General features: G+C 51.2%; 1 protein-coding gene across 1 annotated transcript; it reads right to left on the bottom strand.

The window, feature by feature from the left end:
• Positions 1-6,488: 6,488 nt before the first annotated feature.
• LOC142204643 (zinc finger HIT domain-containing protein 1-like) lies at positions 6,489-12,857 on the bottom strand. Its single transcript, XM_075275950.1, has 5 exons — positions 12,760-12,857; positions 9,058-9,225; positions 7,299-7,378; positions 6,670-6,839; positions 6,489-6,585 (listed from the first exon to the last, which is right to left on the bottom strand). The coding sequence occupies exons 1-5, from the start codon at positions 12,779-12,781 to the stop codon at positions 6,564-6,566; spliced, it is 462 nt and encodes a 153-aa protein (XP_075132051.1). The 5' UTR covers positions 12,782-12,857; the 3' UTR covers positions 6,489-6,563.
• Between the last annotated feature and the right edge of the window lie 4,956 nt (positions 12,858-17,813).

Genomic DNA, 17,813 nt, shown 5'->3' with positions numbered 1-17,813 from the left:
TATATACTACAGCCACATCCCCCTCCTCCCTGTACAATATATACTGCAGCCGCATCCCCCCTCCTCCTGTACAATATATACTGCAGCCGCATCCCCCCTTCTCCTGTACAATATATACTACAGCCGCATCCCCCTCCTCCCTGTACAATATATACTGCAGCCGCATCCCCCCTCCTCCTGTACAATATATACTACAGCCGCATCCCCCTCCTCCCTGTACAATATATACTGCAGCCGCATCCCCCTCCTCCTGTACAATATATACTGCAGCCGCATCCCCCCTCCTCCTGTACAATATATACTGCAGCCGCATCCCCCTCCTCCTGTACAGTATATACTACAGCCACATCCCCCTCCTCCCTGTACAATATATACTGCAGCCGCATCCCCCCTCCTCCTGTACAATATATACTGCAGCCGCATCCCCCCTCCTCCTGTACAATATATACTACAGCCGCATCCCCCTCCTCCCTGTACAATATATACTGCAGCCGCATCCCCCCTCCTCCTGTACAATATATACTACAGCCGCATCCCCCTCCTCCCTGTACAATATACACTGCAGCCGCATCCCCCTCCTCCTGTACAATATATACTGCAGCCGCATCCCCCTCCTCCCTGTACAATATATACTGCAGCCGAATCCCCCCTCCTCCTGTACAATATATACTGCAGCCGCATCCCCCCTCCTCCTGTACAATGTATACTGCAGCCGCATCCCCCTCCTCCTGTACAGTATATACTACAGCCGCATCCCCCTCCTCCCTGTACAATATATACTGCAGCCGCATCCCCCCTCCTCCTGTACAATATATACTGCAGCCGCATCCCCCCTTCTCCTGTACAATATATACTACAGCCGCATCCCCCTCCTCCTGTACAATATATACTGCAGCCGCATCCCCCTCCTCCCTGTACAATATATACTGCAGCCGCATCCCCCCTCCTCCTGTACAATATATACTGCAGCCGCATCCCCCCCTCCTCCTGTACAATATATACTGCAGCCGCATCCCCCCCTCCTCCTGTACAATATATACTGCAGCCGCATCCCCCCTCCTCCTGTACAATATATACTGCAGCCGCATCCCCCCTCCTCCCTGTACAATATATACTGCAGCCGCATCCCCCCCTCCTCCTGTACAATATATACTGCAGCCGCATCCCCCCTCCTCCTGTACTATACTGCAGCCGCATCCCCCCTCCTCCTGTACAACATATATTGCAGCCGCATCCCCCCTCCTCCCTGTACAATATATACTGCAGCCACATCCCCCCTCCTCCTGTACAATATATACTGCAGCCGCATCCCCCCTCCTCCTGTACAATATATGCTGCAGCTGCATCCCCCCTCCTCCTGTACAATATATACTGCAGCCGCATCCCCCTCCTCCTGTACAATATATACTGCAGCCGCATCCCCCCTCCTCCTGTACAATATATACTGCAGCCGCATCCCCCCTCCTCCCTGTACAATATATACTGCAGCCGCATCCCCCTCCTCCCTGTACAATATATACTGCAGCCGCATCCCCCTCCTCCCTGTACAATATATACTGCAGCCGAACCCCCTCCTCCTGTACAATGTATACTGCAGCCGCATCCCCCTCCTCCTGTACAATATATACTGCAGCCGCATCCCCCCTCCTCCTGTACAATATATACTGCAGCCGCATCCCCCTCCTCCTGTACAGTATATACTACAGCCACATCCCCCTCCTCCCTGTACAATATATACTGCAGCCGCATCCCCCCTCCTCCTGTACAATATATACTGCAGCCGCATCCCCCCTTCTCCTGTACAATATATACTACAGCCGCATCCCCCTCCTCCCTGTACAATATATACTGCAGCCGCATCCCCCCTCCTCCTGTACAATATATACTACAGCCGCATCCCCCTCCTCCCTGTACAATATATACTGCAGCCGCATCCCCCTCCTCCTGTACAATATATACTGCAGCCGCATCCCCCCTCCTCCTGTACAATATATACTGCAGCCGCATCCCCCTCCTCCTGTACAGTATATACTACAGCCACATCCCCCTCCTCCCTGTACAATATATACTGCAGCCGCATCCCCCCTCCTCCTGTACAATATATACTGCAGCCGCATCCCCCCTCCTCCTGTACAATATATACTACAGCCGCATCCCCCTCCTCCCTGTACAATATATACTGCAGCCGCATCCCCCCTCCTCCTGTACAATATATACTACAGCCGCATCCCCCTCCTCCCTGTACAATATACACTGCAGCCGCATCCCCCTCCTCCTGTACAATATATACTGCAGCCGCATCCCCCTCCTCCCTGTACAATATATACTGCAGCCGAATCCCCCCTCCTCCTGTACAATATATACTGCAGCCGCATCCCCCCTCCTCCTGTACAATGTATACTGCAGCCGCATCCCCCTCCTCCTGTACAATATATACTGCAGCCGCATCCCCCTCCTCCCTGTACAATATATACTGCAGCCGCATCCCCCTCCTCCTGTACAATATATACTGCAGCCGCATCCCCCCCTCCTCCTGTACAATATATACTGCAGCCGTATCCCCCTCCTCCCCGTACAATATATACTGCAGCCGCATCCCCCTCCTCCCTGTACAATATATACTGCAGCCGCGTCCCCCTCCTCCTGTACAATATATACTGCAGCTGCATCCCCCTCCTCCTGTACAATATATACTGCAGCCGCATCCCCCCTCCTCCTGTACAATATATACTGCAGCTGCATCCCCCCTCCTCCTGTACAATATATACTGCAGCCGCATCCCTCTCCTCCTGTACAATATATACTGCAGCCGCATCCCTCTCCTCCTGTACAATATATACTGCAGCCGCATCCCCCCTCCTCCTGTACAATATATACTGCAGCCGCATCCCCCTCCTCCTGTACAATATATACTGCAGCTGCATCCCCCTCCTCCTGTACAATATATACTGCAGCCGCATGCCCCCTCCTCCTGTACAATATATACTGCAGCCGCCTCCCCCTCCTCCCTGTACAATATATACTGCAGCCACATCCCCCCTCCTCCTGTACAATATATACTGCAGCCGCATCCCCCCTCCTCCTGTACAATATATACTGCAGCCGCATCCCCCTCCTCCTGTACAATATATACTGCAGCCGCATCCCCCCTCCTCCTGTACAATATATACTGCAGCTGCATCCCCCCTCCTCCTGTACAATATATAATGCAGCCGCATCCCTCTCCTCCTGTACAATATATACTGCAGCTGTATACCCCTCCTCCCTGTACAATATATATTGCAGCCGCATCCCCCCTCCTCTCTGTACAATATATACTGCAGCCGCATCCCCCCTCCTCCTGTACAATATATACTGCAGCCGCATCCCCCCTCCTCCTGTACAATATATACTGCAGCCGCATCCCTCTCCTCCTGTACAATATATACTGCAGCTGTATACCCCTCCTCGCTGTACAATATATACTGCAGCCGCATCCCCCTCCTCCCCGTACAATATATACTGCAGCCGTATCCCCCTCCTCCTGTACAATATATACTGCAGCCGCATCCCCCTCCTCCTGTACAATATATACTGCAGCCGCATCCCCCCTCCTCCTGTACAATATATACTGCAGCCGCATACCCCTCCTCCCTGTACAATATATAGTGCAGCCGCATCCCCCCTCCTCCTGTACAATATATACTGCAGCCACATCCCCCTCCTCCTGTACAATATATACTGCAGTCGCATCCCTCCTCCTCCTGTACAATATATATACTGCAGCCGCATCCCCCTCCTCCTGTACAACATATACTGCAGCCGTGTCCCCCTCCTCCCTGTACAATATATATTGCAGACTCCTCCTCCTTGTACAATAAATACTGCAGACTCCTCCTCCCTGTACAATACTGCAGACTCCTCCTCCCTGTACAATAAATACGGCAGCCGCATCCCCCTCCTCCTGTACAATATATACTGCAGCCGCATCCCCCCTCCTCCTGTACAATATATACTGCAGCTGCATCCCCCCTCCTCCTGTACAATATATACTGCAGCCGCATCCCTCTCCTCCTGTACAATATATACTGCAGCCGCATCCCCCCTCCTCCTGTACAATATATACTGCAGCCGCATCCCCCTCCTCCTGTACAATACATACTGCAGCCGCATCCCCCTCCTCCCTGTACAATACATACTGCAGCCGCATCCCCCTCCTCCCTGTACAATATATACTGCAGACTCCACCTGTACAATATATACTGCAGCCGCATCCCCCTCCTCCCTGTACAATATATACTGCAGCCGCATCCCCCTCCTCCCTGTACAATATATACTGCAGCCGCATCCCCCTCCTCCTGTACAATATATACTGCAGCCGCATCCCCCCTCCTCCGGTACAATATATACTGCAGCCGCATCCCCCCATCTCCGGTACAATATATACTGCAGCCGCATCCCTCTCCTCCTGTACAATATATACTGCAGCCGCATCCCTCTCCTCCTGTACAATATATACTGCAGCTGTATACCCCTCCTCCCTGTACAATATATATTGCAGCCGCATCCCCCCTCCTCTCTGTACAATATATACTGCAGCCGCATCCCCCCTCCTCCTGTACAATATATACTGCAGCCGCATCCCCCCTCCTCCAGTACAATATATACTGCAGCCGCATCCCTCTCCTCCTGTACAATATATACTGCAGCCGCATCCCCCCTCCTCCTGTACAATATATACTGCAGCCGCATCCCCCCTCCTCCTGTACAATATATACTGCAGCCGCATCCCCCCTCCTCCTGTACAATATATACTGCAGCCGCATCCCCCTCCTCCTGTACAATACATACTGCAGCCGCATCGCCCTCCTCCCTGTACAATACATACTGCAGCCGCATCCCCCTCCTCCCTGTACAATATATACTGCAGACTCCACCTGTACAATATATACTGCAGCCGCATCCCCCTCCTCCCTGTACAATATATACTGCAGCCGCATCCCCCTCCTCCCTGTACAATATATACTGCAGCCGCATCCCCCTCCTCCTGTACAATATATACTGCAGCCGCATCCCCCCTCCTCCGGAACAATATATACTGCAGCCGCATCCCCCCATCTCCGGTACAATATATACTGCAGCCGCATCCCTCTCCTCCTGTACAATATATACTGCAGCCGCATCCCTCTCCTCCTGTACAATATATACTGCAGCTGTATACCCCTCCTCCCTGTACAATATATATTGCAGCCGCATCCCCCCTCCTCTCTGTACAATATATACTGCAGCCGCATCCCCCCTCCTCCTGTACAATATATACTGCAGCCGCATCCCCCCTCCTCCAGTACAATATATACTGCAGCCGCATCCCTCTCCTCCTGTACAATATATACTGCAGCCGCATCCCCCCTCCTCCTGTACAATATATACTGCAGCCGCATCCCCCCTCCTCCTGTACAATATATACTGCAGCCGCATCCCAGCCGCATCCCCCCTCCTCCTGTACAATATATACTGCAGCCGCATCCCCCCTCCTCCCTGTACAATATATACTGCAGCCGCATCCCCCTCCTCCCCGTACAATATATACTGCAGCCGTATCCCCCTCCTCCTGTACAATATATACTGCAGCCGCATCCCCCCTCCTCCTGTACAATATATACTGCAGCCGTATCCCCCTCCTCCCTGTACAATATATACTACTGCCGCATCCCCCTCCTCCCTGTACAATATATACTGCAGCCGCATCCCCCCATCTCCGGTACAATATATACTGCAGCCGCATCCCCCCTCCTCCTGTACAATATATACTGCAGCCGCATCCTCCTCCTCCTGTACAATATATATTGCAGCCGCTTCCCCCCTCCTCTCTGTACAATATATACTGCAGCCGCATCCCCCCTCCTCCTGTACAATATATAGATGCAGCCGCATCCCCCCTCCTCCAGTACAATATATACTGCAGCCGCATCCCCCCTCCTCCTGTACAATATATACTGCAGCCGCATCCCCCCTCCTCCTGTACAATATATACTGCAGCCGCATCCCCCCTCCTCCTGTACAATATATTCTGCAGCCGCATCCCCCCTCCTCCTGTACAATATATACTGCAGCCGCATCCCCCCTCCTCCAGTACAATATATACTGCAGCCGCATCCCCCTCCTCCTGTACAATATATACTGCAGCCGCATCCCTCCTCCTCCTGTACAATATATACTGCAGCCGCATCCCCCCTCCTCCTGTACAATATATACTGCAGCCGCATCCCCCTCCTCCTGTACAATATATACTGCAGCCGCATCCCCCTCCTCCTGTACAATATATACTGCAGCCGCATCCCCCTCGTCCTGTACAATATATACTGCAGCCGTGTCCCCCTCCTCCCTGTACAATATATATTGCAGACTCCTCCTCCTTGTACAATAAATACTGCAGACTCCTCCTCGTACAATATACTGCAGACTCCTCCTCCTTGTACAATAAACACTGCAGACTCCTCCTCCTGGTAGAAATGTTTATTCAGCAGTAAATAAAATATTCTTACAAATCTTCCTATTTACAGAATTTACAGCTCTGCAGAGCGTCACACCGTCCACTTCAGACACCTGAAACAACAGACAAGAAGGGGTTAAGAGGGCGGAGCAGCCAAATGGGAGGAGACATAGGGGATGAGGGCGGAGCTTCCTGACCTGGTCTCCTGGTGCGTCCCCAGACACTTCACACAGCAATAGCGCGCCCCGCAGGACACACAGCAGTAGTGGGAGGGGAAGCCGCACACAGAGCAGAAGTGACGCTGAGGGAAGTTGGAGGGAGGGGCACAAGCGGTCAGGTAGTTGGGGCCCTCCGAGGTGCTCAGGTTCTGGAAGAGAGGGGATATGTCAAAGATAGACTGCCCCGCCCTCTGCAGGGGTTAGAGAGGAGGAGCTAGGAGCATGCCCCGCCCCCTGCAGGGGATAGAGAGGAGGAACTAGGAACATGCCCCGCCCTCTGCAGGGGTTAGAGAGGAGGAGCTAGGAGCATGCCCCGCCCCCTGCAGGGGATAGAGAGGAGGAACTAGGAACATGCCCCGCCCCCTGCAGGGTGATACAGGGGTGGAGCTAGGAGCCTGCCCCACCCCCTGCAGGGTGGGGATAGAGAGGAGGAGCTAGGAGCATGCCCCGCCCCCTGCAGGGGATAGAGAGGAGGAGCTATCAGCCTGCCCTGCCCCCTGCAGGGTGATACAGAGGAGGAGCTATGAGCCCACCCCGCCCCCTGCAGGGGATAGAGAGGAGGAGCTAGGAACATGCCCCGCCCCCTACAGGGTGACATGGTGACCCACCTGCTCCTCTAGTAGGGCCTGGAAGTTCTTGCGGAATCTCAGCTTGAAGTGATCTCCTCGCGTCTTCTTCTTCTTCTTCCCTATAAGATAAATGGGGTGTTGTTATTCCTCCCTCCAGCACCGGGGGCAGCAGTGATCTCCTCACAGTGACCATGACAACCAGCCAGACCACACCCAAGAGTAATACCGACCACACCCCCAGATAAATAGACCACACCCTCAGAGCAATACAGACCACACCCACACAGTAATACAGACCACTCCCCCACAGTAATACCGACCACACCCCCACAGTAATACAGACCACACCCCCACAGTAATACAGACCACACCCCCACAGTAATACCGACCACACCCCCACAGTAATACAGACCACACCCCCACAGTAATACAGACCACTCCCCCACAGTAATACAGACCACTCCCCCACAGTAATACAGACCACTCCCCCACAGTAATACAGACCACACCCCAGAGTAATACAGACCACACCCCCACAGTAATACAGACCACACCCCACAGTAATACAGACCACTCCCCCACAGTAATACAGACCACACCCCCACAGTAATACAGACCACTCCCCCACAGTAATACAGACCACACCCCCACAGTAATACAGACCACTCCCCCACAGTAATACAGACCACACCCCCACAGTAATACAGACCACACCCCCACAGTAATACAGACCACACCCCCACAGTAATACAGACCACTCCCCCACAGTAATACAGACCACACCCCCACAGTAATACAGACCACACCCCACAGTAATACAGACCACACCCCCACAGTAATACAGACCACTCCCCCACAGTAATACAGACCACACCCCAGAGTAATACAGACCACACCCCCACAGTAATACAGACCACACCCCCACAGTAATACAGACCACTCCCCCACAGTAATACAGACCACTCCCCCACAGTAATACAGACCACACCCCCACAGTAATACAGACCACACCCCCACAGTAATACAGACCACACCCCCACAGTAATACAGACCACTCCCCCACAGTAATACAGACCACTCCCCCACAGTAATACAGACCACACCCCCACAGTAATACAGACCACTCCCCCACAGTAATACAGACCACACCCCAGAGTAATACAGACCACACCCCCACAGTAATACAGACCACACCCCCACAGTAATACAGACCACTCCCCCACAGTAATACAGACCACACCCCAGAGTAATACAGACCACACCCCCACAGTAATACAGACCACTCCCCCACAGTAATACAGACCACTCCCCCACAGTAATACAGACCACACCCCCACAGTAATACAGACCACTCCCCCACAGTAATACAGACCACACCCCCACAGTAATACAGACCACACCCCCACAGTAATACAGACCACACCCCCACAGTAATACCGACCACTCCCCCACAGTAATACAGACAACTCCCCCACAGTAATACAGACCACACCCCCACAGTAATACAGACCACACCCCCACAGTAATACAGACCACACCCCCACAGTAATACAGACCACACCCCCACAGTAATACAGACCACACCCCCACAGTAATACCGACCACTCCCCCACAGTAATACAGACCACACCCCCACAGTAATACAGACCACTCCCCCACAGTAATACAGACCACACCCCCACAGTAATACAGACCACACCCCCACAGTAATACAGACCACTCCCCCACAGTAATACAGACCACACCCCCACAGTAATCCAGACCACGCCCACTACACAGGCCCCTCCCCATCACTGACCTGTCTCGTTCTCGTCATCAAACTGGGGCAGTCTCTTGAGCTGGGGGAGGTTGTTGTGCGGATCGTCCTGGAAATTGTCCTTCTCCAAAGCCTCCAACTGACGGCACAGGCGGCGCTGCCGGGTGGCCGTATCTAAGACCCTCCGCTGAGAGGGGTCATTAGAGCGGACTGAGGGGACAGGAGGGATTAGATACAGCAGAGAGCACCACACAGGAGGGATTAGATATAGCAGAGAGTATAACACAAGAGGGATTAGATACAGCAGAGAGCAACACACAGGAGGGATTAGATACAGCAGAGAGTATAACACAAGAGGGATTAGATACAGCAGAGAGCAACACACAGGAGGGATTAGATACAGCAGAGAGTACCACACAGGAGGGATTAGATACAGCAGAGAGTACCACACAGGAGGGATTAGATACAGCAGAGAGTAACACACAGGACAGGATTAGATACAGCAGAGAGTACCACACAGGAGGGATTAGATACAGCAGAGAGTACCACACAGGAGGGATTAGATACAGCAGAGAGCACCACACAGGAGGGATTAGATACAGGAGAGAGTACCACACAGGAGGGATTAGATACAGCAGAGAGAACCACACAGGAGGGATTAGATATAGCAGAGAGCACCACACAGGAGGGATTAGATACAGCAGAGAGTACCATACAGGAGGGATTAGATACAGCAGAGAGTACCATACAGGAGGGATTAGATACAGCAGAGAGCACCACACAGGAGGGATTAGATACATCAGAGAGTACCACACAGGAGGGATTAGATACAGCAGACAGTACCACACAGGAGGGATTAGATACAGCAGAGAGCACCACACAGGAGGGATTAGATACAGCAGAGAGTACAACACAGGAGGGATTAGATACAGCAGAGAGTACAACACAGGACAGGATTAGATACAGCAGACAGTATCACACAGGAGGGATTAGATACAGCAGAGAGTACCATACAGGAGGGATTAGATACAGCAGACAGTATCACACAGGTGAGGATTAGATACAGCAGACAGTATCACACAGGATAGGATTAGATACAGCAGACAGTATCACACAGGAGGGATTAGATACAGCAGAGTATCACACAGGAGAGATTAGATACAGCAGAGAGCACCACACAGGAGGGATTAGATACAGCAGAGAGTACCACACAGGAGGGATTAGATACAGCAGAGAGTAACACACAGGAGGGATTAGATACAGCAGAGAGCACAACACAGGAGGGATTAGATACAGCAGAGAGTACAACACAGGACAGGATTAGATACAGCAGACAGTATCACACAGGAGGGATTAGATACAGCAGACAGTATCACACAGGAGAGGATTAGATACAGCAGACAGTATCACACAGGAGGGATTAGACACAGCAGACAGTATCACACAGGAGAGGATTAGATACAGCAGACAGTATCACAGAGGAGGGATTAGATACAGCAGACAGTATCACACAGGAGGGATTAGATACAGCAGAGAGCACAACACAGGAGGGATTAGATACAGCAGAGAGTAACACACAGGAGGGATTAGATACAGCAGAGAGTAACACACAGGAGGGATTAGATACAGCAGAGAGCACAACACAGGAGGGATTAGATACAGCAGACAGTATCACACAGGAGGGATTAGATACAGCAGAGAGTATCACACAGGAGGGATTAGATACAGCAGAGAGTACAACACAGGAGGGATTAGATACAGCAGACAGTACCACACAGGAGGGATTAGATACAGCAGACAGTACCACACAGGAGAGATTAGATACAGCAGACAGTACCACACAGGAGGGATTAGATACAGCAGACAGTATCACACACGATAGGATTAGATACAGCAGACAGTAGCACACAGGAGGGATTAGATACAGCTCAGTATCACACAGGATAGGATTAGATACAGCACAGTATCACACAGGATCGGATTAGATACAGCACAGTATCACACAGGATAGGATTAGATACAGCACAGTATCACACAGGATAGGATTAAATACAGCAGACAGTATTACACAGGATAGGATTAGATACAGCAGACAGTAGCACACAGGAGGGATTAGATACAGCAGACAGTATCACACAGGAGGGATTAGATACAGCAGAGAGTACAACACAGGAGGGATTAGATACAGCAGACACTACCAGACAGGAGAGATTAGATACAGCAGACAGAATCACACAGGAGGGATTAGATACAGGAGACAGTACCACACAGGATAGGATTAGATACAGCAGACAGTATCACACAGGGTAGGATTAGATACAGCAGACAGTATCACACAGGAAGGATTAGATACAGCAGAGAGTATCACACAGGAGGGATTAGATACAGCAGACAGTATCACACAGGATAGGATTAGATACAGCAGACAGTATCACACAGGATAGGATTAGATACAGCAGACAGTAGCACACAGGAGGGATTAGATACAGCTCAGTATACAGTATCACACAGGATAGGATTAGATACAGCACAGTATCACACAGGATCGGATTAGATACAGCACATTATCACACAGGATAGGATTAGATACAGCAGACAGTATCACACAGGATAGGATTAGATACAGCAGACAGTATCACACAGGATAGGATTAGTAGCACACAGGAGGGATTAGATACAGCAGACAGTAGCACACAGGAGGGATTAGATACAGCAGACAGTATCACACAGGATAGGATTAGATACAGCAGACAGTATCACACAAGATATGATTAGATACAGCAGACAGTATCACACAGGATAGGATTAGATACAGCAGACAGTATCACACAGGATAGGATTAGTAGCACACAGGAGGGATTAGATACAGCAGACAGTACCACACAGGATAGGATTAGATACAGCAGACAGTATCACACAGGAGGGATTAGATACAGCAGACAGTATCACACAGGAGGGATTAGATACAGCAGACAGTACCACACAGGATAGGATTAGATACAGCAGACAGTACCACACAGGAGGGATTAGATACAGCAGACAGTATCACACAGGAGGGATTAGATACAGCAGACAGTATCACACAGGTGAGGATTAGATACAGCAGAGTGTGACACAGGATAGGATTAGATACAGCAGACAGTACCACACAGGATAGGATTAGATACAGCAGACAGTATTACACAGGGTAGGATTAGATACAGCAGAGTGTATCACACAGGATATGATTAGATACAGCAGACAGTATCACACAGGATAGGATTAGATACAGCAGACAGTATCACACAGGGTAGGATTAGATACAGCAGACAGTATCACACAGGATAGGATTAGATACAGCAGACAGTATCACACAGGAGGGATTAGATACAGCAGACAGTATCACACAGGATAGGATTAGATACAGCAGACAGTATCACACAGGAGGGATTAGATACAGCAGAGTATCACACAGGAGGGATTAGATACAGCAGACAGTACCACACAGGATAGGATTAGATACAGCAGACAGTATCACACAGGATAGGATTAGATACACAGCTGAGGACATGACGTGCACTGTAATGAGCTTTGTTTCTCTCCCTGTATCACACATGAGGGGCTTAGATACACTACTGATCACGTGACGTTATTATTGCTGACCTCTGACCCCTCACGTGACTCTTGTGTCTCCTATAACCCCGGGGCCGGGTCTCCGCCCTGAGGCTCGCTCAGTAACCCCTTCACTGCCGCTCCCGGTCTCACCTGACGGTTTCTTCTCCTGCATGCCGGTTCTTCTCTCCCGTCTCTCGGTCCTTCCAAACCACCCGGCAATTCACACTGCGCATGCTCGGGATGAAATCCTCACGACAGGAGCTTACTGCGCAGGTGTAAAACGCGTTATCCAACATGAAAAGAGCGCATGCGTGTACAAGCGGCGGGACCAGAGCCCTGATGTCTGCTACAAACTGACGATCTGCCGCGCAACCACTAGAGGGCGGCAAAGACCGGACATCACCGGCAGCGGCTACACGCGGCTCCGGACACACAGAAGATGCGGCTTTTTTTTTCTGTTTTTGCGTTTTTTTACTGCGATTTGGCAGTCGAAAGCCAGAGAATACCGCACTGACAAACCGGCAGAGCTGTGTGGTAGGAGAGGGTTAATAATCCCCCAGCTAGTCCTACACAGCAACCAATCAGAGCACAGCTCTCATCACAACCAATCAGAACACAGCTCACATCACAACCAATCAGAGCACAGCTTTCATCACAACCAATCAGAACACAGCTCTCATCTTGTTAGCGCCATATCAGGACACGACCTCCCACTTTGGGCGGGGTTTCTTGGCGCCCGTTTCCCCTCTGCACTGTCCGTATTTTTGGGGACTGTTACAGATGTGTCTGGCCTCGCCCAGGACCGTCCACAAACCCCCCATTAGCGCCCCCTGTGGGACATATCTGTGGCCGCCATGTTTGCTGTGACGTCTGTTCCCTCTGGGCGCGGTTACGTTTTTTACATAAGGTTTGACCTTCGTGTATTGGGCGGTGGCCGGGGGTCTTGTGTTTTCACTACTTGGGGGTATATTCCGTAGATTTTGTGCGTCTTCTGGTGATGTGACTCGCGCTCATATTACTCTGCAGTTTACCTCTTGTCTCTCTTTGAGATACGTCACCACTAGTGACTGCTCATTCAGTATTATTTGTGTAATGACAGTCACCTCTATTACAGAAGTGTCTGACCCCTGTATAAGCAATGCCGCCCCTGCTACCTCTTGTGTCACCCCCTCTACCTCATAGATTGTAAGCTCTTTTGAGCAGGGCCCTCAGTCCCATTGTGTGAAGTGACTTTCTTTGTTATGTATGTCTGTATCTGAACCCTACAAATTGTACAGTGCTGCCGAATATGTTGGCGCTATATAAATAAAATGTATTATTATTATACGTCGCTGTTCACATGGCGGTAACTGGAAAACCCATCACATATGACAGAGCGCAGCACAGGTAGATGAGGGGTCGCCTGTGGACACCCCATTATTAGGCAGCCCCTCCATGGCCTCCTGTGCTGTCTGTCCACATGGCAACACCCCCATAGCTGTATGGGACAGGAGGATGGCGCCATTATGGATACACAATGCAGAGAGATCCGTGATGACTCCCCCCACCCCCATTGATTTGGAGCGCACGGGAGGGATTTAGGGGAAGCGACCCCACATATAACCATGAGAGGGCATCAGTAAATAATACTGTGTGCAGGGGCCACTATGGGACATAATACGGTGTGCAGGGGCCACTATGGGACATAATACTGTGTACAGGGGCCACTATGGGACATAATACTGTGTGCAGGGGCCACTATGGGACATAATACTGTGTGCAGGGGCCACTATGGGGGATAATACTGTGTGCAGGGGCCACTATGGGACATAATACTGTGTGCAGGGGCCACTATGGGACATAATACTGTGTGCAGGGGCCACTATTGGCTATAATACTGTGTGCAGGGGCCACTATGGGGACATAATACTGTGTGCAGGGGCCACTATGGGACATAATACTGTGTGCAGGGGCCACTATGGGGGATAATACTGTGTGCAGGGGCCACTATGGGACATAATACTGTGTGCAGGGGCCACTATGGGACATAATACTGTGTGCAGGGGCCACTATGGGACATAATACTGTGTGCAGGGGCCACTATGAGGAATAATACTGTGTGCAGGGGCCACTATGGGACATAATACTGTGTGCAGGGGCCACTATGGGACATAATACTGTGTGCAGGGGCCACTATGGGGGATAATACTGTGTGCAGGGGCCACTATGGGACATAATACTGTGTGCAGGGGCCACTATGGGACATAATACTGTGTGCAGGGGCCACTATTGGCTATAATACTGTGTGCAGGGGCCACTATGGGGACATAATACTGTGTGCAGGGGCCACTATGGGGGATAATACTGTGTGCAGGGGCCACTATGGGGTATAATACTGTGTACAGGGGCCACTATGGGACATAATACTGTGTGCAGGGGCCACTATGGGGGATAATACTGTGTGCAGGGGCCACTATGGGACATAATACTGTGTACAGGGGCCACTATGGGGATAATACTGTGTGCAGGGGCCACTATGGGACATAATACTGTGTACAGGGGCCACTATGGGACATAATACTGTGTGCAGGGGCCACTATGGGACATAATACTGTGTGCAGGGGCCACTATGGGGGATAATACTGTGTGCAGGGGCCACTATGGGACATAATACTGTGTGCAGGGGCCACTATGGGACATAATACTGTGTGCAGGGGCCACTATGGGGGATAATACTGTGTGCAGGGGCCACTATGGGGGATAATACTGTGTGCAGGGGCCACTATGGGACATAATACTGTGTGCAGGGGCCACTATGGGACATAATACTGTGTGCAGGGGCCACTATTGGCTATAATACTGTGTGCAGGGGCCACTATGGGGACATAATACTGTGTGCAGGGGCCACTATGGGGGATAATACTGTGTGCAGGGGCCACTATGGGACATAATACTGTGTACAGGGGCCACTATGGGACATAATACTGTGTGCAGGGGCCACTATGGGACATAATACTGTGTGCAGGGGCCACTATGGGGGATAATACTGTGTGCAGGGGCCACTATGGGACATAATACTGTGTGCAGGGGCCACTATGGGACATAATACTGTGTGCAGGGGCCACTATGGGACATAATACTGTGTGCAGGGGTCACTATGGGACATAATACTGTGTGCAGGGGCCACTATGGGACATAATACTGTGTGCAGGGGCCACTATGGGACATAATGCTGTGTACAGGGCCACTATGGGACATAATACTGTGTGCAGGGGCCACTATGGGACATAATACTGTGTGCAGGGGCCACTATGGGACATAATACTGTGTGCAGGGACCACTATGGGACATAATACTGTGTGCAGGGACCACTATGGGACATAATACTGTGTGCAGGGGCCACTATGGGGTATAATACTGTGTGCAGGGGCCACTATGGGGTATAATACTGAGTGCAGGGGCCACTTTGGGGTATAATACTGTGTGCAGGGACCACTATGGGGTATAATACTGTGTGCAGGGGCCACTATGGGGTATAATACTGTGTGCAGGGGCCACTATGGGACATAATACTGTGTGCAGGGGTCACTATGGGGCATAATACTGTGTGCAGGGGCCACTATGGGACATAATACTGTGTGCAGGGGTCACTATGGGAAATAACACTGTGTGCAGGGGCCACTATGTGACATAATAATGTGTGCAGGGGCCACTATGGGACATAATACTGTGTGCAGGGGTCACTATGGGACATAATACTGTGTGCAGGGGCCACTATGGGACATAATACTGTGTGCAGGGGCCACTATGGGACATAATACTGTGTGCAGGGGCAACTATGGGACATAATACTGTGTGCAGGGGCCACTATGGGACATAATACTGTGTGCAGGGGCCACTATGGGACATAATACTGTGTGCAGGGGCCACTATGGGACATAATACTGTGTGCAGGGGCCACTATGGGACATAATACTGTGTGCAGGGGCCACTATGGGACATAATACTGTGTGCAGGGGCCACTATGGGACATAATACTGTGTGCAGGGGCCACTATGGGACATAATACTGTGTGCAGGGGCCACTATGGGACATAATACTGTGTGCAGGGGCCACTATGGGACATAATACTGTGTGCAGGGGCCACTATGGGACATAATACTGTGTGCAGGGGCCACTATGGGACATAATACTGTGTGCAGGGGCCACTATGGGACATAATACTGTGTGCAGGGGCCACTATGGGACATAATACTGTGTGCAGGGGCCACTATGGGACATAATACTGTGTGCAGGGGCCACTATGGGACATAATACTGTGTGCAGGGGCCACTATGGGACATAATACTGTGTGCAGGGGCCACTATGGGACATAATACTGTGTGCAGGGGCCACTATGGGACATAATACTGTGTGCAGGGGCCACTATGGGACATAATACTGTGTGCAGGGGCCACTATGGGACATAATACTGTGTGCAGGGGCCACTATGGGACATAATACTGTGTGCAGGGGCCACTATGGGACATAATACTGTGTGCAGGGGTCACTATGGGACATAATACTGTGTGCAGGGGCCACTATGGGGACATAATACTGTGTGCAGGGGCCACTATGGGGGATAATACTGTGTGCAGGGGCCACTATGGGGACATAATACTGTGTGCAGGGGCCACTATGGGACATTATACTGTGTGCAGGGGTCACTATGGGGCATAATACTGTGTGCAGGGGCCACTATGGGACATAATACTGTGTGCAGGGGCCACTATGGGACATAATACTGTGTGCAGGGGTCACTATGGGACATAATACAGTGTGCAGGGGCCACTAGGGGACATAATACTGTGTGCAGGGGCCACTAGGGGACATAATACTGTGTGCAGGGGCCACTATGGGACATAATACTGTGTGCAGGGGCCACTATGGGACATAATACTGTGTGCAGGGGCCACTATGGGGACATAATACTGTGTGCAGGGGCCACTATGGGACATAATACTGTGTGCAGGGGCCACTATGGGACATAATACTGTGCAGGGGCCACTATGGGACATAATACTGTGTGCAGGGGCCACTATGGGACATAATACTGTGTGCAGGGGCCACTATGGGACATAATACTGTGTGCAGGGGCCACTAGGGGACATAATACGGTGTGCAGGGGCCACTATGGGACATAATACTGTGTGCAGGGACCACTATGGGGGATAATACTGTGTGCA

This window comes from Leptodactylus fuscus, chromosome 5, assembly GCF_031893055.1.
Source record: "Leptodactylus fuscus isolate aLepFus1 chromosome 5, aLepFus1.hap2, whole genome shotgun sequence".
NCBI lineage: Eukaryota > Metazoa > Chordata > Amphibia > Anura > Leptodactylidae > Leptodactylus > Leptodactylus fuscus.
The sequence above is the reverse complement of the archived record's forward strand: the minus strand, read 5'-3'. Positions and strand labels throughout refer to the sequence as shown.